Source organism: Ostrea edulis, chromosome 2, assembly GCF_947568905.1.
Source record: "Ostrea edulis chromosome 2, xbOstEdul1.1, whole genome shotgun sequence".
Lineage (NCBI taxonomy): Eukaryota > Metazoa > Mollusca > Bivalvia > Ostreida > Ostreidae > Ostrea > Ostrea edulis.
This window is the reverse complement of record NC_079165.1, coordinates 101142001-101166007: the sequence shown is the minus strand read 5'-3', so window position 1 is coordinate 101166007 and position 24007 is coordinate 101142001. Positions and strand designations below refer to the sequence as shown.

Below are 24007 nucleotides of genomic sequence, written 5' to 3'. Positions count from 1 at the left end.
CGTCATAAGAAAGGTTTAGCCTAAAATCCTACGATAAATCGTAAGAATTTTGGTAAAAAGGGCCATTGACTTCTACGAAATTACAAGTATAATCTTTTTCAGTGGTTCTACTAGTATGTGGGGAAAAAAGTTACCTAAATATAAAAGGACATTCATAACCCAACTACATGTAACTGCGATCTAACTTATTCAGATATTCCATCTACTATTGTTCACAAAGAACAATATCTCTTTTACTAACATCTTGTATGCCCAATGATTCTGTGTACTGGATTTTAACATCTCACACCTTTGGTTCTAAACATTTTGCAATATATTTTCATATATTCGGACTCAAGTTGTGGATTCACTGATATTAAACGTATCACTACAGAGGAATGTTCATTTATCACCAGGCTGAGAGAGATAATGGCAAGCCCTATATATTGACATCACACAAAGCTTACCCTAGGTATAAAAACGCTCTCTCGTCTTGATTTCTCTTCTAACCATGAATCCGATAAAAGGAGTACAGTTTGTGGTGCACATTCTCAGTTTCATAATAGTCTGTGATTTTGGATCTGGGGGTGACCTCCGTTACCAAGACTACGCAATTAATCCAGTGGGGGCTATACACCAGAAAATAGAGAGCCAAAAAGCTATTGCACCATTTCTAAGTTCCAAAGAGTTTCTAGAATGGACAGATCAAGTGAGTAAACACTCGCTACTAAAACGAGCGAAGCAAGTAAACTTGGATCCAAACGCCTTAAACAGTACTAATCAGGGAAGCAACCAAACCGATTTGAGCAGTCTCTTTCAGAATCTTATTTCAGAACTTTCCAACTTTACCGCTCCAGAGACAAACAACAGCTCCCGAAACAACACTTCAAATGGTGGTCTAGGGAATGTCTTTCAGAACATCCTTAACAATTTTCTGGGATCTTTATCCTCTAACGGCAATTCCTCAGGCCCAAGCAATGGTTCCCAAAACAACTCTTCAAATGATGGCTTTGGAAACATCCTCCAGAATATTCTGCAGAATCCTAACATCGGTAAATTCATCGGCTCAATGCTTGGTGGTGGAAACACCGGTGTCTCCTCCGGATTAGACTTCGGGAAAATCGCACAACAGCTGACTAGCGGTAACATAGATCCCAGTACTGCAGGGAAAATGCTGATGCTGTACCTGAATGGAATTGTGCAATACACGAATGCTTCTGCAAATTGTCGGAGTGATGTTGTCAGAGTGATTTCTGGTCTGCAATCGACGCAACCATGGGCACTGAAAAGTAAGAATAAGTTATGAATCACCTTTATAGGGTTGCAAAGTCGTAATACTATGTATAGCACATGATAAAAAAAATTTGACCAACAACATAGAAAAATATCAATGTGTACTCCCTGTGCAGGTGTTGTATAGATGCTTTGAAAGATCTTGAAACTAAAGGGTTGGACAGGGTATAAAAAGGGAGAGGGTGAAAGAGAGGGGAAATCGGGAGGAATGAGATAGAGAGCTGAACCTCTTCCCCGTCTTATCTGGCCTATTTACACCGCATAAAGAAACTGAATTTGACGTTAAGTGTCCTCTGTTTTGGATCCCGACTATTACAATGCAAGAATTTATACAGTATAAGCTGTGTATGTTGTACGTATTTTTAAACTATCACACACGTTATGTCCTTAATGGTTTTTTCTTTATTTTCACCGATTCCCTTGGACGAACACGTGGACATTTGTTTGGCCAAACTATGTCCAAGATGCTAGATGAGGCAAGTTTCTGTTAAAATAACTCAGTGGTTCTTGAAATGTGATATGTAGACGACCGGAACAACGACGACGAAAGATTCAACTGGTATTGGTTTATAGTGTCACTAGCCCCAAGGGCTGTTCTGCATGTCTGAGTTAAATTCTAATTCTGCAGTAGTAACACAAATGCTCCCAAAAATACCCATACTGATGAAAGACTTTGCATACTATAGTGTATGTTACATCAGTACTATATGACTATTTTGGATCCGCCCTAATGTTAGAACCTTGGTATTACAAATTTCACAATTTTTGGTCATCCCTCTTTGCTTCTCCTAAATTATCTTCGGTAGCCAAGAGTTTACGATCTGGAACGGATCGTATGCCCTTGGCTAGCGAAGATGTAGAGAAGCGGAGCGGATCGTAAACCTTTGGCTAGTAAAGATGCTACTAGATATGCATTTAGTTTTTATAAAACATCAAGTCTTTCAAATGGTAAAGAAAATAATCACAATAATAATTTTGACATCAACCTGGAAGCAAACCCTTACCTCTGTGATCAAAGAATTTACAATTTTGGTAAAGACGTATCAGCTCTATTTAATTTCACTTTAGTATCAATGACATTAAAGGGACCGATTCACGGTTTTACATCAATTTAGTTTTTCACTTTTAATAATCGAAAATTTACTGTTTATTGTATTGAAAAAGTTTCACCAAAAAATTAAAGTTATACATGTACATTATGACAGAAGCTCATTATAGAGTGTTTAATATTTGTTGTGTGAAAAACATGGAGGTATGTTTTTGCTTGCAAAGTTTTGAAAATGTATGGTTATCAATTTAAATTTATGATATATATCGCATTTTAAGTATTCTTTAGGTAAAATGTACCATTCAATAAATTAACTTTGTGTCTGGGCAAAAGGAGGTTGCTTTGAATTACAAAATAAAAATTTCATTAGTTTGTTTACAAACATAAACAAGACACGAGTCTTGTTTATATAATACAGAGATAAGGCTAAAATATTTGCTCAAGATTATCGTTGCATTAAGAAGGTCCAAGTTTTGGTTGTCAACATTAAATGAGGTATATTTTTAATGTTTAACATCAAAAATGGAAATAAAATATGATTTTTTAAAAATGAACTAATCTCCTTAAAGACGATGCTGTTTCTTAAATAAATATTTTACGCATAAACACTATTTGCCAAGCTTGGCCCCGGAGTCTGAAGCTTGAGTACCACGGAGATCATACAAATCCTCTACTTGACTGCATTTAGTATTTCCTACACATATGCGGTTGTAGAGAAGTATTAAGATTTTAAAATAATATCAGTTGTTGTCCCGCCCCTAAGGCATCGGGGTTGCAGGAGTCCTGTAATTAATTTACAATTTATGCCCCCTTTTCCCAAAGATGCTCGAAACCAAGAAAAGAATGGAATTGAGAAAAGTTTAAAAATGCACGACGGACAACGCACGACGACAGGCCAATAGAAATGCATGTATTTTTAAAAAATCTGTGCTGTTTTTTTTTTCAGTGTTGGACGCATCAGCTAAAATACCCACAGGTGTTATGAACCTGGATTTGAACTGGTATGGCTCCTATGACGAGTGTTACAGTGACGTCACAACCTTAGAAGCGTTCGGGATTCTACCAACAACTCAACCCCCTGTCAAGGGACAATATTGCACCGTGTCCCTGAATCTTCCACTACCGCCTGCGGTCAAAGGGGTTTGTATCACACCTTCGGTTTTCTTTGACGTTATCGGAATATCGCCAGTAGTAGCGACAGAGCATATATCATTGAAATATATCTGTCGCTTTCCTAATTGATTGATTCCAAAAAGTAAAGACAACGAACTGCCACACGATAAAAGCCCGCTCTAGGTATTTTTACCCATGATAATGCAATACGATGCATTTGATCAACTTCTTCATCACTAGGAGTCATCCACTATTATCAATGTTATCATTGTATGCATTCCTAATGTGAAGTTTGGCAATATATAATTAACGGTTCGAGGAAGGGGAAGCAATGAATATTTATACCCGTTGTTTATGAACAATGCATACACTTATAGGTACTTACATAATTTGCTGATTTTTTCCTTAGTTTCTTTTGGCAATTCAAAATCCCGGCGCCATCAAAGCAGGAATGTGCTTCCCTAAGTCCTGCAGCAGTGATGACCTTGTCAAGGTTGTCAATGCATGTAAGTTTATGTAGATAGAGAAACACAGATTTTAAATGTGAAAAGAATACTGCAATAATGGTATTATTTGAAGGGAGCAACGTTGCTAGATGCAAAGAATTTCGGATCTGAGTTGGGATGACCATATCTAGAGATTTTGTATCACTTGAAGATTCCTAGTGGCTCAAGGGCATGGGGATAGAATTTTAAAAGGGTTGAAGATATTGCTTCAAGTTTTGAATTAGAATTATCTCTCTCTCTTTCTTTCTATATATATATATATATGTGTGTGTGTGTGTGTGTGTGTGTGTGTGTGTTCACCTTTCTCTCTCTCATCTTTTCTAAGAGGAAGGGGCACAATATTGGTTTATGTCACGTTGTTTGTTGCTTCTCTCTAGTTCTGTACAGCATACCGCTTGGCAATAACACAGTGACAGCCTATCCAATAACCTGCCCAACTCCAGTAGAGGATGATCAGCTGGAGACCAGTGACAAAATAGTCGTGTGAGTAAGCAGTGTGGACTTTTATATTCAGTGTAGGGAAAGACTGGTTTTCACATTTAAGATCTTAGCCTCATATACCTGAAAACATAGAGAGTTTACGCGTTTTAAAGAATGTGCGTTATTTCCAAATAATATCTATGAAATAAAGATCGCGTTTTCATGTTTCTTGCAGGATAACCTTCGAGGTCGAAAAATGTTGTGAAATATAAAAGCAGCTCTGGATGTTAGTCATGGATTTATATTTCAAAGAACATTTTGAGACCAAGAAGGTTATCCAGTATCATCCACGTAAAGAAGAACGTCATTTCTATTACACTACGACTCAGAAAGTTTACCTATACAGCTACAAATTAGATCACCGTGACGTCTTGACAGTCTAGGCCTAAATGTTTTTGTCTTTTTAATGACGAAACTGGTGAGATGGTAGGGTATACTAAATCTGTTTTGAAAAATATTTCAAGTATTTAGTTTGATATCGACGGATTATATTAACTGCTTTTAATACATACAGTCCAAGAAAACTATACATACGTGGAAGAGGGTTAACTTGTCTATTCATTGTGTTTGTTTACGTGTGTTTCGATCACAGAATGCAGAGGATTGATTTATGTTGAATGACAAAGTTATTCAGTCATTTATATATTTAATCATATTGATTAGTGTTAATGATTATAAAACTGAATTATTAGTTATCAACATTATTGTTGTATTAGCAAAACATGAAATGCAAGCGTGATGTGTATCAACTTTATATCGTAATCAATTATTACATGTACGTATGAAGGTATATCGTAAAATAATAACCGCGGCATTCATCTGATCTTTGCTAAAACTGTGTTAGAATGTGTTATACACATACTATATACAACACTTTGCAACAGACTGAATGGTTTCTTTAACACGAGACATAATATTTGATGTCTTTATTGAAGAATGTCTGAAAACGTTTAGGTCAGTCTAATGGGAATTGTAGGCCGGAACAATTCACATGGGCACCCTAGCAATATGGAACATATATTGATTACTCAATCACTTATCAAAGTTTGATTTAAATCTCAGTTAGGGAGAGATCTTACCTTAGTCATTCTTATAAAAAGGAAACATTTCAGGTACGCTAAGTCGATAGAAAATGCAGGTCTAAACATGCGGAGTTCTGAAAGTCTAAAATACACGTGGAAATATCCGCAATGAGTGGTTAGGAGAAACTGTTAAGTTTAGTTGGTGATTTAGATAGAATAATCTGTTTAGATGCAGAAATTTTATCCGCTTACATGTACAGTTTAAAGCAATACAAGCTGTAACTGACGGCAAATGAATTGGAAAATAAAAGAACAAAAATTTAACATACTGAAAATATTGCACATACATCACAAGATTATCGAACAGACATCACGAGATATAAAATATACATCACAAGATATTGAACATACATCACAAGATATTGAACATACATCACGAGATATTGAACATACATCACGAGATATTGAACATACATCACGAGATATTGAACATACATCACGAGATATTGAACATACATCACAAGATATTGAACATACATCACAAGATTATCGATTTAGCAAAGTTTTACACGCCATACATGTTACATGTATGTATGTCTTGAACATTTTACACGACATCGTAATTCAAAGGTTAATCGTTAACGAAATTCCTTCACCTATAAGCCAATGCACCTCTTTAATGTATGTTTTCTTTCAGTATTATCTTAATTGTCTTTCTGATCCTTATCGTGGAGGGAACGTTGTATGACGTCATCATCGTTGTCTGGCCCAAAATAAAAGGTTCACGTAAGGAGGCGGACAATGAGAAACCAATCGACACTAGCAGTAACTCGTCTGACAGTAACTACAAACTCAGGGCGGAAAATGGAGACATCCAAGTGATCCAACAACCCAAACCTCAGAATAAACACAATCCAAGTACAGTTATCAATCAGTTATAACAAATTCTTTCTCATACATCTTAATACGTGTACACAGTCCCAATATTTCGAAAATCAGGCACGTATCATCGTTTTTCAAAAAAAAGGGGGGGGGGGAGAGACGCAGATGATTTGGAAATTTTCAAAATCCTAATTCAAGAGGATTACATTCATGACCCTTCTCATTCGCTACCAATATTAAAAATAATAGGGATGAGGGTTGGGGTGGACAGGCATGTACATTACAATATATATATATATATATATATATATATATATATATATAAAGGATCATTCACCCCCCCCCCCCCCCGATTCTACGTGCCTGAAGTTAGGTGTTACTGTCTATAAACTCATAATTAAATGTAGGAAATATTTTGAGCTCTTAGACCGCGCGCTGATCCAACACAAGATGGTTAGTTTGTATGTGGTATATATAGGTAGGACAAGACAAAGATTTACTATAGAAACGAGCCTATCACTTTCAGGTGTCTTCGGGCGAATTATACTGTCCTTCAGCGCCTACACCAATGGCAAGAAGATTCTGGGCACATCCCAACCCAAAGGAAGTCTAACGGCCGTCAACGGTATCCGATTTCTCAGTATGAGTTGGGTCATCCTGGGCCACACCATTGCTTTCATACTGGGCAATACATGTAAGGATATATATATATATATATATATATATATATATATATATATATATATATATATATCTTCAATCTTATGTCCATGGTAAGAAATTAGTATGTATGAGAAGTACAAATCCATGATAAGTACGTATGATAGGTAGAAACCGTGAACTAGAGTGGCTGTTTTCTCCAACAAAATATGATTTGTACGGATCCTTCATTATGGGTTTGTATAGCTCAGCAAACTGTCTGTTGCATATAATTAAACATACTGAATAACTTATAATTCTAATTGCAGCCAATGTGTTGACGTATTACCAAGAATTCCTCGGTCGTGTCTCGTCCCAGGCCATTTTCAATGCCTTGGTTGCCGTTGATACATTCTTCGTTCTCAGGTAATGTTTTAGCATCGTTTACTGGTTTGAGTTACGTCCCTTTGACATCAACAAACTATAAATTTAAGTCTACATGTATGCATGACGCTCGGAGGCGTAGCAGTGATGATTCTTTAACGTATCAACGACTGTCGCGACACGGAACCTCGGTTTTTAATGTATCATCTCAGCTCAACATATCAAGCATTTGGCAGAGAAGCAGTTCCTATATCTAATTGTTTACCGCTTTTATATGAAGCGTTAATTAGCATAAACGCAAATACTTGAAGATCTTCTATATCGTTAACTATTGCGCACAGTAATTCCATTGATGCGTGCATCAAATCAATCATTGCTCTCATCAATTGAATTGATGTGCGCATGTATTGAATTATTGCGCAAAATAATTAATCTGATGCATGCATGAATTGAATTATTACGGGCAGTTTTTGAACTAATGTGTTCATTTATTATCAATTTATAATTATTGTTCTTTAAATTGTAGCGCGTATAAATGTGGTGGAATTGTTTCTAGGGAAATTTATTTGTAATTCAGTATTAATGATCTCTTGAATTCAGTTGTTGTATTTGGAATCAAAGCGCATCATTTCTCTGAAAGAGAGCAACAATTAAAGAGATCAGTTGTGGACATCTCTCTCTAAAGAAATTATTGTGCGTATCAACTGAATTAATGATGTCATTAATTTGATTGAAGAGGGCAACAATTCAATGGTAATTCAAATATTCAACTGAAGAGAACAATAATGCAAAGATCCCGCACTTTAATTGAATGATGCGCGCATTAATTGAATTGCTCACTTCAATATTGAATTATAGCGCGCATCATATCTATCAATTTATTGAAGAGAGTTAATATCAGCAGATTCGTTAATGCTATCAACAATTTCATTAATGTAGGCAATAATATAGATTTGATGATATCAACAATTATTTGAAAAGATCTTTAATTCAATTATTGTACGCACATCAAATGAATCCATAGTATTAAGCATTGAAAAAAAAATATATTGATATCTATTTTCTCAGAGAAATTTGATATATAGTGTGTCTATTTTCAGTGGTTTGTTGACTTCATACTTGTTATTAAAACAAATGAGCAAAACCAAGGGGCGGATCAACTGGTTTCTGTTCTACTTCCATCGATTTTGGAGGTAATAATGTTGTTAGCTTTGATATGTTCAAAATTTGAAATGCGTTATTCAACTTCACTGATAATTTTATATCGATAAGATATTGTAGGAACTACAAATTATCATCTACAATTGAATTCAGTACTTTATATATTGTATAATTCTTTCGTTTTCTGTTTTCACCAGACTAACCCCAGTTTACATGATGGTGATTGGCATGTACATTACAATTTACCCCCACCTGATTTTTAGTCCCAATAAACCCCACCCAGATGAGACTTGTAAGAGAGTGTGGTGGAAAAACTTTCTATACATCGACAACTTCTTTGGAGCCAAAGACTTGGTAAATCATGTGAACAGTCCATACGTCATACACCCTATCTAGTACCTGTAGAATTTGTAATGACAGTCTGCCGTCTGTAGGTTTGTTGGGTAGTCAAAAAATGGTGAATCGGAAAGGGGACCATAGTCTTTACCAATGATGTATGGTTAATGATTTATTGTCTACGTCAATATGATTAGATTTAAGATAAATATTGAGAAATAATTGCTGACTGATTTTGTTAATTAAGTGTTTGTCCCTCTATCTGAATAATGACATACAGTTCTACGTTTTGTTAATTAACAGTGTTTGGGTTGGTCCTGGTATCTGAATAACGACATGCAGTTTTACATCTTAAGTCCACTAATGATTGTGCCATTCTACTTGTAAGTAATACAACTTTTACGTTTATTCTTGTGTCATATTGTAACAAGAGACCCATGAGCATTGAGTAAATTGAAACAACACTTGAATAAACTGCTCAATCAAAAAGGTATTAGATATTCAAAAAACCGCAAATAAATTGTCCTTATCTTGAAAAGAAATTCCTCTACTGATTTCCCCCCTTCTAACTGGTCCAGGGGTAATGGCTTTCACAATTTTGGTTGTAGTCTTCATGTTCTTCGTAACCATGGTTATACATGCATTATTTTATTACAAAGGACAGAATAAATAGGAGTTTTATCAATTACTTAGCTCTGTGCTGGAGCCCGAGTTTCTGGCACGGAGATAGGAAAGTTCACGTTGGAAGAGGTTACATGCTCTCCATTACCAAGCATAAAGCACTTCCTCACAATATACAACAGTAAAGAAGATTTTACAACATTTTTAAACATAATGCATTTTAACTACATACACATTTTGGACTTGCCCACAGGCCCGAACCCCTGGCCCAGGGATAGGGGATTTCAAAACTTTGTTAGAGAGCTCTATACAATTTCTTCACAATGCACTAAAGTAATACATACATGTATATAGCTGTTCAAATTACAACAGTTCTAAATGCATTTTAAATATACATGTATACCAATTTTGGCCCCACCCTAGAGTCTGATCCCTGAGTCAGGAATTTCTCCTTTTTGATAGAAGACGCCATGCTCTAATAACCATGCATATACCTTTTCTATAAGTTATGCAGGGGTAAAGAAGATATTTTTAATTAACTTGATGCATCATTATTGAATGAACTATAAATTCCCGCCCTAGCACCAGAAGTTTCACGATTTTGGTAGAAGCATCCTTGTTCATCATGACTAGGCGGTTTTTCTACTAGATGTCTCGAAGTACAGAGGATAATAATCAGACATTATTTAGGTTTTGAACCCACCCCCTCAGGCCCCCTGGGATGCAGTAATCACAACGTTCACAATTTAGATCTCCTACCCATAAGAATTTTTCATACCAAAGTTAATGAAGAAATTGATAATGTTCAAATATTAACGGATGGCATGCATATATATTCTTTTAAACTTACACTTGTAAATTCCGCTCCCCTATGATACAAAGAGCGGAAATTACAAATTTGATTATAATTAGCTTGATAGCTCCATGCTAATTGTTTTGAATTTCGCTCTTCGTCGACTAATGTTATGTATTTCAGTAATAAAATAGTGGGCGCCATGGTCAGTGCCGTATTTCTGCTGATTTTTACCATCACTCCTGGGGTGATCAGTTATGTGAATAACCTTCCACTTCATACGATTGGTGGAGGACCAAAAGATGCGGAGTAAGTTGAGACGGTAGCAAATCTAGTGACCATCTCATCTTCTGAACAAATACTAATATACCAAATATAAAGCCTTATATTCGCTGTAGTTTTATTTTCATTGATTTCACGACTGGAAACATTGGAGATAGGAGAGAAAGGATGAATCCATTCTTTGTCTTGTAGTCGAGGTTCTTTCTTCGAGGACTATTACATTGTCCCATGGTGTCGTATGGGGCCCTACATTTGTGGTGTGATCACAGGTTACGTACTCTACATCACCAAATGCAAATGTCGAATGAATATCGTAAGTATTTAAAATGTCAACTACGTGGACTAAGTTCTCAGTCGATGGACTGATGTAATGAAATGGTGGTGAGTATATTCAGATCACGAAATACAAGTGTATTTTTGTTCCCCAGAGACTTTTAGGGTTAGGCCTACTGCAATTCTGTTTTCTGCGCATATTCGTACACTACCTCTTTAAAACATTTTTCAACTTCTGTTTTGAAACAATTAAGTCTTTCCTTCAATCTAATTCTTCATTTCATAACGTTTTCAACATCCCCTGTATAGGAGTGGGAGAAAACCCTGTAGAATGAGATGTACATTGTATATAACGTACAAACTGATGTTTTCTTACACTGAACATTAATGAGCGTTCTAGCATTTGGAAAATCCATGGCTTCATAGACTCTATCTGTAACACGAGTTAAGCCCCGTGGACAAGGCTTAAATTTGTCAAGTATTGATGATGTAAAAAATCTTCTTTTCTTGTACTGCGTACCTAGAAGTCACTAAAACTGTGAAACATATGATTACCAATTCCAATATTGTTTTACAGTTTGTAAACCTGTTGGGGTGGGTAGTGGCGGCGGCCTCGGCCAGTGCTGTTCTGTATGGTATTTACGACACAGTGAAGCCTGATAACCCAGTTGAATTGTCTAAAGAGGTTACCGCCCTGTATAACGCCGTCAACAGGACAGTGTGGGGTGCCGCCGTCTGCTGGGTCATCTTCGCTTGTGCCACCGGCAATGGCGGTAACTAGTTTTGGATTAGATTCAGGGCAAAATTGTTTCTTTAACATTGTTTAAAAATTATTCTTGATAATGAATGTAATTGGCAATATACCTATATTAAGATGCAGCTTCCTCACTTTTATCAAAAGAAGTTTAACCGAATTGATAATCAAGTACACTTGCTACAAACTTAATTTTTTCAAAACTAAGCCAATCATTATAACTTCATAAATTTCACCGCATGGAATTTGATTTTTGACAATTTCTCAGTCATGTGCAATTCAGTGGGAAAACTGTAGATTCATATAGGGAGGGGCAATATATCACAATTTGAATAAACCTATATATTGAATCAAAATATGTGTAATGTTTGCAGGTTACATTAACACCTTACTGTCGTGGAAAGCCTTTGTGCCTCTTTCTCGGTTGACTTACTGCGCCTATTTGGTACATCCCTTGGTAATGTATGTGTACTACCTCAACAGGAACTTCCCGTTCTATTTGTCTGATCTGGACTTCGTAAGTACTGCAATATTCCATGAATCTGCCAAGTTTCACTACGATTTTCTTTTGTTTTTCTTGACATATATATCAATGAAAGGCGAAGATAACGAACAGTGATCAATCTCATAACTCCTATAAGTAATACAAAATAAGAGTTGGGCAACACGGACCCTTGGATATACCAGAGGTGGAATCATGTGCCTAGGAGGAGTAAGCATCCCCTGTCGACCGGTCTTACCTGCCGTGAGCCCTATATCTTGATCAGATAAACGGAGTTATCCGTAGTCAAAATCAGTGTGACAAAAACGGCATAACAATGGGCATGAAACACATCAGACAGCATTTACATCAATGCATAATAATTTTTACTTTGGCAGGTGTACATCTTCCTCGCCAATCTGGTCGTTTCTTACGGAGTGGCCTTTATCTTATCCATCACATTTGAATCACCATTCATGGGACTCGAGAAAGTCATGTTCTCAAGTCGCGGCAAAAAGGCGGCCAAGTAAAGAAGGAGAGATTTCCTGATGATCCGACATCTGTATCTGTTTAAATTTGGAATCACTGTTTTAACTAATTTGTACATTTTTTTAAAGATTAAAATAAAAGAATACAATATCAACATTAAATAACTACATGTAATACCGGAAAGCTTTCTAGCTAGGAAAACAGTGCTAATTCCTGGTTGAAGCACATCTGCAACTAAATAAACAAGAGGTACATGGGCCTAGAATCGCTCTTCTGATACATTGTAGAACAGGCAAAAATTCTCACTAACCAAGATTCATCAATTAACAAAGTTTGATGATGTTAAGTCAAATAGTATCTGAAAATTTAAATGTAACTGTCCAAAAGTAGGTCATGGTGACCTACTTTTGGTCGACACACTGAAGACTCAAGATGCATCAACTGACAAGTCAAATAGTATTCAAATATAGCCGTCAAATTCCAAAAGAAGGCCACAGTGACCTATTTTTGGTCGACACACTCCAAAGACTCAACATGCATCAACTGACAAAGTTTGATAATTGAAGTCAAATAGTATCTGAAATATTCAGATATAAACGTCAAATTCCAAAAGTAGGTCACAGTGACCTACTTTTTGGTCGACACACTCTGAAGACTCAAGACCCATCAACTGATGGGAAGTCAAATAGTATTTGAAATATTCAAATATGGCCGTCAAAATCCCAAAAATAGGTCACAGTGATCTACTTTTTAGTCAACACACTCTGACGACTCAACATGCATCAACTGACAAAGTTTGATAATTGTAAGTCAAATAGTATCTGAAATATTAAAATATAGCTGTCAAATTCCAAAAGTAGGTCACAGTGACCTACGTTTTGGTCAACAAACTATGAAGACTCAAGATGCATCAACTGACAAAGTTTGATGATCCTAGCTTTCATAGTGTCCAAAATATGCATCTAAAATCACGGGCACTGGAAGTTAATGTAAATATATAGTATGTGCATGCATAAAAAAGGAAGGGTAGGACACTCTTTTTGAGGCAAATTCGGGTTTGGGTTATTGTGGGCGTTTTCAAACGGCCTGACGCGATGAATCGTTCACATATACATTACTTTCAATATATGTACGGTTTCTTTCCGTTCCAATGCCGTTCATTCGAAGAAAAATATGTTTTTACACCTCCAAGTGCCTAAGAATTTCGCTAGACTGTCTTACTTCCGGTTTAATCGCACTGAATCGAAAGGTAAGTTCTGATAGGTCAATAATAAAATTGAAGTCTGAATTGACACACGTTATCTAATCCATAAATACATATGTAGAGAAAATAATTCTAAGGATTATTACTTCATGATGGTGTTAGAGACTAGTGGTTAAGTACATGAGCCATGTTTGTTTTTATAGTTCAAATATTCTTATCATTATTTCACAACCAATAAGAATATGACATAAACTTATAAATGTTTATCACATTGACCAATCAGAACTTACCTTTCGATTCAGTGCGATTAAACCGGAAGTAAGACAGTCTAGCGAAATTCTTAGCCACTTGGAGGTGTAAAAACATCTTTTTCTTCGAATGAACGGCATTGGAACGGAAAGAAACCGTACATATATTGAACGTAAGGTATATGTGAACGATTCATCGCGTCAGGCCGTTTGAAAAACGCCCACAATAACCCAAACCCGAATTTGCCTCAAAAAGAGTGTCCTACCCTTCCTTTTTTATACATGCACATACTATATATTTACATTAACTTCCAATGCCCGTGTCTAAAATTGAAAATGTGAAATTTGAATGTCTGCAAAATTCAAAAGTAGGTCACTGTGACCTACTTTTTTATAAATATGTTTCGAGGCCTCTAGACGCATCAAATTACAAGGTTTGATGATTCTAAACCTCTCGGTATCTGAAATAACAACCTAAAATGTATTCATAAATGATTAGCCATAAAATTCAGAAAGTAGGTCATGGTGGAATACTTTTCACATGACGCAGTTCAAGGTCCCATGATCCATCAACTGACAACTTTTGATGATCATAGGCTCAAAAGTGTCCAAGATATGCATCAAAATCCATTTAATAATAATTACCTGCGAAATTCAAAAAGTAGGTCATCATGACCTACTTTTGAGACAACATGATATTAGGTCCTAAGATGCATCAACTAACAAAATTTGATGATCCTAGTCCTTATACTAAGCAAATTATCAAAGTTTTAACAAAACAAAATTTAAGGTCAACTTTGAAGTGACCTTGAGACCGCACCCTTTGCTCCAGGATGATGCCTTGAACAATTTTTTATCTACAACCTATCCTCATGCATAAGTTTGGTGATAATTTGCCCAGTGGTTCTTGAGAAGATTTTTTAGCAACCACTACTTTTGTTTGCATTTTCCTAATTATCTCCCCTTGTTAAAGGGTCACAACCCTAATTTTAGTACAAATGAAAGCCCTTGGGCCAAGGATACCCTGTGATAAATTTGACAACAATTGGCCAAGGGGTTCTTGAGATATAGCCCTTTTTCCAAAAAGTTGACGCACACCGCACGCCAGACATATGGCCATATGATTAGCTCTTTGAGCTAAAAATACCCCAACAAGCTGTATATGTTAAAAAAATACATTTCCTGCATTGTGTTTTATTTCAGTCACATTATGCCACACATTTTATGATTTAGCTCTTTTGCGGTTGAATCACAACAGTTGAACACAACAAAACACAAAAAGAAATCATTGAATAAATATCAACACATCTCAACCAAAAGGGTTGGATATGCTTGTATTAAAGGAATATCACAATATACAGCAAATGCTGGACATAACATGCTTGTACATATACAAATTATATATTTACCAAACTTGTAAAGGGCATTTCTTTACCTATATTTTCAATTTTCTACAGTATCTCTCTGACTACACTAAAGCAAGCATTTAATACGAGTATTTAAAGAATATAAATGCATCCTTAATATTGGTGTCATTTGCAACAGAAGGAATGGAGTAGGAGAATTATGTACAGGAGCATCAGCATGTAGTTCTGCACCTTGAGATTTGAAGCAGGAGCATTTTCAGAACATGAATGAGAAATGACACTCTCACTCTAAGTTTCAATACTAACAATTTTGTTTTCAGAATCTTCACAGTTAATACAAGAAATAAAATAGGCTAAAATTAGAAATAAAAGTTGTATCTTCACCATCGACCAACTGATATAAATCTACCAATCTAAAGTTTTTCCACATCTTTTTTTTTTTTATAACGTTGTCTTTTTTTAAAATTTGTTTAATCTGAATTTTAGAGGCACAGATGTATACGTGAACCAGCAGTAGTTTCAATGAAAAAAAGTCTTTTATCTATATGTTCCTTAAAACCTAAAATTGAAATACAGAATTAGACAGGACAAAGGCATGTATGCATTCTTAAAGAGGACTTATCATGTATCAGTCTTTCACATATATGAATGGCAAGGAGAAATGTAAAAGGTTGAAAGAATGATTTCCTCCATGACAAAATTATCATACCCAGTCATGAAGCAATTAATAATCAATGCCCTTGTACAATCTTGTGATATTGCTAAGCACATACCCAGTCATGAAGCAATTCATAATCAATGCCCTTGTACAATCTTGTGATATTGCTAAGCACATACACAGTCATGAAGCAATTAATAATTAATGCCCCTGTACAATCATGTGATCTTCCTAAACTACACTTATTTCATATGGTGATCATGCTGATTTGGATTTTCCAGTTTAATTTTTTTTTTAACAAGAGTTCATCTTCAAAATATAGAATATCTTTTTTACATTCTTTATGCCACCAAAATGATAGCTGATAAAAATGAGGTTTCTTAAGAGAACATTAAATACATGTACTAGTATGTCATGAAATTGCTGTTCACACAGAATTTGAAACATTATTCATCTTGGTTAACTACATCATAAACAATAAAAGGCCTATAATCTTGCACATTAACTTGCAATAGTTTTATATGTTCCAAGTGGCAAAGATTTAGTCAATATCTTAAGAAAGAAAGAAAATTATAATTGCTCAGTCCATAACAACTTATATATATTGTTATTTTGTCAGTAATAAACCAAGATTTCAATATATTTTACATAATAACAATAAAAATTTATTCAGCGCCTTATATCAAACAAATTACTCTAAGGCACTTTACAGGGGTAAGAAGAGGAATGCAACAATATAACAATTAAATGTCAGAATGACATAGATACATGTAAATCTTTATAATTAATCAAAGGCCCGACAACTAACATAAAAAACTGTATACTCAAAATTCTTCAAAAGAAACGCTTAGTTTCAAAACAGATTTTTAAAAATAAGAAATGTCTAACTTGTTGGTAATATGGGGGAAATAAAGGAATGGAATCATAGGTTCTCTATGTATATGACTTATACATCTACAATACAAATATCGATTCCTTAAATGAAGAGAACCACAACAAAGTACAGTGAATTATGTATACAATGAACATGCTTAAATAGTAATACTTATTATTACGTACAAAGTTATTTTTAATGTTCTCCGTGATTTGTAAATTATGAGGAATTTAAAAAAAAAACAAACAATGGGTACCATGATTTGAAATGAAATTATTCTTATAACAAACAAAATTAGCTGTACCTGACATTCTGCTATTTAATACTAAGTTTTACTGTATACACGATATATCAACTTTATCCTATGATCGAATAATTCCTTGCTTTACGATTGGCCAATATTCAGTATTCACTTGCACATGCTTCCCGGATGAATTGGATTTCTTTTAAACCTGGCCAAAATTAAATTGGGAATTTCAAAGTAACATTGAGTCCGATCTAAAGATGACCAAACAGGTATTGTTTGGTAAATTCTACATGGTTCAGTAAGTGGTTTTAAAACATTTAGTCATATAATAAACAGATACATCACTTTAAACTCGGAGCTGCAGTCTTGGTGTAGACAAAGATGACCAACTAGGTAGGCTTCAATAGTCAGCGTCAATGTTTTGAATTATTCAATCATATATAAAAAAAAAATCCTTTTTGGCATTTTCTCAGCCAATACAATGCCTTAGCTACCCTCAAAGTACATTCACCTCGCCCTCTGAACTCAGTCAATTTTGTACTTTTCTTGAGCTTGGTGAACATTGTACTTTGAAGGCAGCTAAAGCATCATATTGACCTCAAAAATGTAAATAAATGTATATACTGGTATTGTCTCGGTATCACAACAGAAAAAGCAGCCAATTTCAAATATGTCACAGCATTCAAGAAATTTTACATTGCATAGGAAAGTACATTCAAGTTCCCTTTTTAGAACGGGTTTGCCAGAAACCAGTCTGGTGACAAGTTTTTGATTGAATTCTCAGCTCTCGTTGAGAATGGGTGATTTATCTGATGTGTTGGTGCTGGGATAAACATCCTCTAGGTCGTCTTCTGGCTGAAAACATTTTACAGAAAGTTTACTACAAAACAATAACAAGCACAATAGCGCACGTGTACATACTGTCTACACAAAATACATTACTCTCAAAATAGCTGATCTTCATGACATACATTTTACTTCAGAAATAAATTTCATTTTTGAAATGTACATGAGGGTATGAACTGTGACGCTGTACAGCTGCATACTTCATGAAGAACATTACTTTACATTAGCACTTCATGAATAGTATATCAGCATGAAGCATTGCTGTTCACACACGCATGTATTTTCAACAAGAGGCCCAAGGGCCACATCACTCACCTGAGTCACCTTGGCTCATATCTAAAGATTTTCCCTATATATTTGTATGCAAAACTTTGATCCCCCCCCCTTGTGACCCCATCCTACCCCTGGGGGCCATGATTTTAACAAACTGAAATCTGAAATATGTCAGAAAACTTTCATGTAAATCTCAGCTTTTCTGGCTCAGTGATTCTTGAGAAGATTTTTCCTATATATTTGCATGTAAAACTTTGATCCCCTATTGTGGCCCCATCCAACCCCCGGGGGCCATGGTTTTAACAAACTTGAATCTGCACTATGTCAGGAAGCTTTCATGTAAATCTCAGCTTTTCTGGCCCAGTGGTTCTTGTTGAGAAGCTTTTTAAAAGACCCCACCCTATTTTTGCATTTTTGTGATTATCTCCCCTTTGAAAGAGGCAAGTTTGGTTACAATTGGTCCAGCGGTTCTTGAGAAGAAATCGAAAATGTGAAAAGTTTACGACGCCCTTTGGTTCAGGTGAGCTAAAAATGAAATACATTTCTTATATTCAGATTCTATTTTCATTTCTGTTGTCCAATTCCCAGTCACTAGTTGTACTATATTTATTAAGATTCATACATGTACACACATCATTCACATTCATGAGGAAATGGCTATCATTTCAACTGGTAAAAATATTGATGGCAAAAACATTCAAAATGTAAATATTTCATATAAAATCCATGAAAACAAATTCTGGCATGAACTTAAAATGTTCTGTGGTACTTTAACTCACCTTTCTGGATACTCTCTGTTTGATACACAAGGCTGCTGTGCAGATAATCATGAAGGTTCCCAGGACAATCAGTCCATACTCCACAGCTTCTGTTATCTTTATGGGGGTCATCACTTCATCTTTGAATTTGTTAGCACTCTTATCATCGATCTCTGCACTCTACAGAAATTAAAAATTATTACTGTATTGTTTATATTACTGAGGACAGTTTAAAGTATTTTAACAAAAACAGTTATACAATGATGATGTAAAGTAGCATGATTTACATACTTATATATTGGTATATATAGTGCAGGATAGGAAATGTGATATAATTCACACAATGTATAATTGTCGAATTGAGGATTATCTCCAGTTCTTATCTACATTTCTGTTCTTGTAATGAAACACTTATAAATATATATTCCCACTTAACACAATTCAGTGACATTTTCAGCTGAAAACAATGGAATAAGTTTCAAATATATGCCACAGATGTGGTATTTTTAGCAAGACACAAATTTTACGATTTTTCAATAAATAATGGGTATATATATTTAGCGAGAGCTAATTTTAGCAACTTCATAATTCCAAGGAAGATTGCTATTACCTTCGATATGGAATAAATTGTTGGTGATATTCAATTTTTTTCAATCATCACTCTGTCACTCTCACTAATATTGCAAAAATTAAATCCTCGCTAAAAATTCTGCTTATACGGTATTGCACATTGCCAACATGGATTACTGTGTAATTATGACTTAACAATATGAATGAATGTGCAGTTAAAAAGATTGTGTGATCCTGCATTCTGTAGCACACTCATTTTTACTTCAATTGATTGAGGTCCATAGGGCTTTTAATAGTCATCTATATATCCATTGTTGTTTATAGGCACTCTTACTGAGTTTAGAAGTACCTACTCTATCTCAAACCGTGGCTGTATGATGAGCAAAATCTTCGATTTTCATGCACCAACACTATCATTTATTGGCCAATTACAGTCACGGTAACAGATTTCAATATTCAATAGCTGGTGACCTAGATTCGGAGTTTTATACATTGTCAAGCCATGAGTAAACTCTGAGCAGAGTATGAGCCTGATGTTGATAAATCCCTGTACATGATTGGACCAGGATAACAAATTCACTTCCTATGTAACCAAATGATTGTACATGTAAGTATTTAGTGATAAAAGAAGGAATTCATGCCAGATATTGTACATGTTTGACAAGTCGGCTGTAAATAATGGGACTTCACAATACATTGAATTGTGAGGAACAAATTCTAAGGAACAAGCATCAGTAAAATTATTTTTCCTTACATGCAAAGAGACATTGGGATGGCATCTATTTACCCCTGGCTTCAACCTGAGGGTGTATAGTAATTTGTTAACCAATCAAAACTTGTCTTCCAAGTTACATAGAAAATAAAAACATTTGCACAGGGGTTATGAATTTCAACAGAGTGGTAGAGCCCACCATGTTTGTAATACCAATGCACCCAGTTTTGGAGTTAGATGTTTAGAGTTAGAGAAGAAGATATTCTAAGATTCTACACATTTTCTCTAAATATAATCTCCTTCCCTGGGGCCTGAACACTGGTCCAAGGGTCACGAGTTTCACATTTTTGGCAGAGGCATCCATTCTCATCATTACTATTATACATCCAATTCTTATGCTTGATTTCATGAGTACAGAAGATTCTTATTTTCACTGTATGATCCTTATAGTCCTACCCTGGAATGGGAATTCCTCACCCCATGGTCCAAGAATTTCCTACTTTTCGTAGAGACTACTATGCTCAGTATAACTATGGTACGATCCATGTTGCCCTGTCCCAGAACCTTAACCTTTGACCTAGGGTTGTTGGTTTATTTGTTTTATAGCCTATCGTGAATTTTTCATTCATATTGAGACGTCTCCAGCTGTAGGTAAGTACCACAAATTTAGACCTATGCCTAGCACTAATGGCTATAGCAGTGAGGGTTCTTTAACGTGGCAATGCCTGCCGCGACACATGACCTCCATTTTTAAGATCATATCTGACAGACCTTAGACCATGCTTTATTCAGTATCACTTGAAACACTCTGTCTAACTTCCAATATGAAGAGCTCCCTTAGGGGGAGATAAACAATATGAAGAGCTCCCTTAGGGGGAGATAAAGTATCCATTATAAGAGTTACTTCTCTTTCCATATAACATACATGTAAACTAACATTAATTATACTTTCCTTTTCTTAAGGCTTATTTGAACCTAACCAAAATGAAATAAAAGTTCAGAATTAAAGTTTGTCTAGTTTTAGAATTAACAGTAACATTGTCACTTTAAAGTACAAAGTCCGACAACATTTGTCCTCTTTGTAGAATCTCCAAGACACACAAACCATCTGCCCCTGCCTTTGTTAAGCAGTTTGCCAACTGTTTTTGTCCAGAGCACCACTGAATTTTCCGTACTTCCCCTTGCACGACTGATTCTGCCAAAGCTGCAATATCAATTCGAAGTCTCTTGTCTTCCACAAGTTTAGTAGAATGCACAGAATCTATGACACTTTTATTGTCCACAAATGCATAAATATCGATGGATTTTCTGTGGAGTCCTAAAATTTCCTCCAACATGTGTCGATAGTAAAAACTTGCCTCCAGTCCTTCCTGTAGGCTAAGCGCCTCTGCAGCTAGAGTGGAGCGGACGACTCTTCGTATCTTTTTAGCCTGCCAGAAAAGGGGGCAGCATTTTCCTTGTTTGTCCATAATCCAGATTATGACTCCTTGGGTACTTCCTACTCCTTCATTAATGCCTCGTTCACACGGATGCGCATTAAATTTTACTTCGCATCAAATTTGATGCGAAGTAAAATAATGCGCATTAAATTAATTCGAATTAAATAGCGTTCACACGGCGGTAATATTTAATGCGAAGTAAACTAATGCGCATTAAATTCGTATGCATCTCTATTAAAGGGTGCGCGAAATAAATTAAAGAATAGACTATGTTATTGAAAATTATTTTTATAGATATTTTAATGAATATTGTGTAGATCTATACAGAATTCTTTGTTCAAAACGCTATATAGGCCTACATGTAGTATACTACATGTTTACAATTTAGGCCTGCATACATAATTCTGATCTACACATAAGGAGTTTTTTGTCGGGTTTATTTATATGTTCCCAAGAAATTACTTGTTATTTCCTCCGACAACCAGCATTCAATCTAGACAATATATTGTTTCTTCATGGGCCCAATTTTAAAACTTCGGAACGTCTTTTTCACCATTCCGCTGACTACCGTTATGACGTAATTTTTAATTACTAATACGTATTATAAGTCTACTATGACGTCATATGGTATAAAAATTAACAATGAGCGGCATATGTTTTAAAAAATGTAAAAAAGAAAATCATATCACTGTTTTAAAACATTGTTGTCGTATTTAAAAACAATTCCTTCCACATGTATTACTCAGTATGCCTATGCAGAGCACAGATTTACGTCTGACATTATCTAATGACATGCTGTTTGTACATGTTTTTAGTGATTATTATCATTTTGCTTCGTTTTTCGTACAAAACTAACATTAATATATAAAGCTGACCATGGGTATGATGCATGTGACCCAAATTTGCCATTACGCATGCGTCTACATTTAATTCGAATTAGCTTCGCTTAGCGTTCACACGGAGCTAATGCGAAGTAAATTTAATTCGCATTAAATCGCGACGTCAATTTTAATTCGAAGTAAACTAATGCGCATTAAAATCTCCGTGTGAACGCGATTCAGATTTAATTCGCATTAACTTACATTTAATGCGAATTAAATTCTTCGTGTGAACGAGGCATAAGATTTCCTAGAGATGCACCAGTAAACGTCATAATCTTCAACGAGGTGAGGTCTAATGTTGGGAATTTCAAAACACTTTTGAAGTCTTTAAGCCTGTTAATGGTTTTTGCTGCTCTGGTTAAATCTGCTACAGTTGCAGTTCTCAGCTTAGTACTCATGTCTATCATTTCGAATGCAAGGTCTGGTCTTGATCCCTGCACTGCCCAGTTGATCTGTCCTATAATATGTCTGTATGCTGTCTGTTCTTCACCACTCAGCTGACATTTCCTCTGAATTGCTCTCTGAGGGTCAATCTCTAAACTTTGTAATTTTTCCATGTAATTGGTGTGATCCAATACTATCCCCTCTTGATCTTGCTTTACATAGAAGCCAATGTACTGAAATTTGCATTCAGCTACTTTTCCTGCAGAAAATCTCTCTCGAAACTTGCAAATCTGTCTCTCAAAAACTTCATCCCCAGCATGGAGAAAATCATCAACATGAGAGCAGATAATCCCATGAAGCTTCCTGTCTTTTCTATAACAGAATAGAGCTGGGTCCACACTGCATGCTCAAAACCAAGTTTATCAAGTTCTTCTTTGACGCTCAAATAAAACTGTCTTGCACCATCTTTTAGTCCATATAAGCAGTGTTTCAGCTTCCATATTGTTCCAGCAGGTGTGATGCTTTCCTTTGGAGGTTGAAGATAAACATCTCTGTCAAGTGTTTTTCCTTGCAAGAAGGCTGATTTTATGTCTGTGGTTTTGACATCCCATAATTTACTTGCTGTTATTGTCAAAAATATCTTCAGACCACCTTTTCCGACTGTAGGACTGTCTCTAGGGATACAAAATTCTTCCTCAAATCCACGTGCAACAAGTCTTGCTCTTACTTGTCCTTCCTTTGAAGTGATGACCCATCTTGTTGATAATCTATTCTGCCCTTCATCTTCAACTTCAGTGTACGTGTCAAAGGTTTTGAGTTTTTCTAGTTCATTTTGTTTCGCTAGGGCTATATTGTCACAACTTGTATTTTCATATGTTGTAGAATGCACACTTTCATCATTTTGGTTGATTCTTTCCCAAGAGAGTCTGCCCAGGTCTATGCTTTTTTCTTCTTTGCTCTCAAAATCTTGCACATTATACCAATTTCTGTTATTTCCTGTTGCTTTACCT

General features: G+C 35.5%; 2 protein-coding genes across 2 annotated transcripts in view; one reads left to right on the top strand and one right to left on the bottom strand.

The window, feature by feature from the left end:
* The first annotated feature begins 359 nt into the window (after positions 1-359).
* LOC125681786 (nose resistant to fluoxetine protein 6-like) lies at positions 360-12692 on the top strand. Its single transcript, XM_048922002.2, has 15 exons — positions 360-1268; positions 3267-3460; positions 3843-3939; positions 4317-4422; positions 6139-6359; positions 6850-7017; positions 7292-7388; positions 8447-8539; positions 8705-8861; positions 9147-9226; positions 10441-10566; positions 10732-10852; positions 11390-11585; positions 11941-12083; positions 12446-12692. Exons 1-15 carry the CDS (start codon positions 491-493, stop codon positions 12575-12577), a joined length of 2709 nt encoding a protein of 902 aa, XP_048777959.1. The 5' UTR covers positions 360-490; the 3' UTR covers positions 12578-12692.
* Positions 12693-15149: 2457 nt separating this feature from the next.
* LOC125681789 (cytoplasmic FMR1-interacting protein 2-like) overlaps positions 15150-24007 on the bottom strand; it is a 70729-nt gene continuing 61871 nt past the window's right edge. The window contains exons 40-41 of the mRNA XM_048922006.2: positions 19033-19191; positions 15150-17989 (exon numbers count right to left, since the gene is read on the bottom strand). Of these exons, the coding sequence (XP_048777963.2) occupies positions 17915-17989; positions 19033-19191 (234 nt within the window). The 3' untranslated portion in view covers positions 15150-17914. The remainder of the gene's footprint in view (positions 17990-19032; positions 19192-24007) is intronic.

Bases quoted from the DNA above. Each gene is read 5' to 3' on its own strand.
- LOC125681786 (XM_048922002.2), top strand. From the start codon at position 491: ATGAATCCGATAAAAGGAGTACAGTTTGTGGTGCACATTCTCAGTTTC. The intron at 8,540-8,704 runs GTAATAATGTTG...TGTTTTCACCAG, and splicing joins TACTTCCATCGATTTTGGAG to ACTAACCCCAGTTTACATGA. The intron at 12,084-12,445 runs GTAAGTACTGCA...TTACTTTGGCAG, and splicing joins ATTTGTCTGATCTGGACTTC to GTGTACATCTTCCTCGCCAA.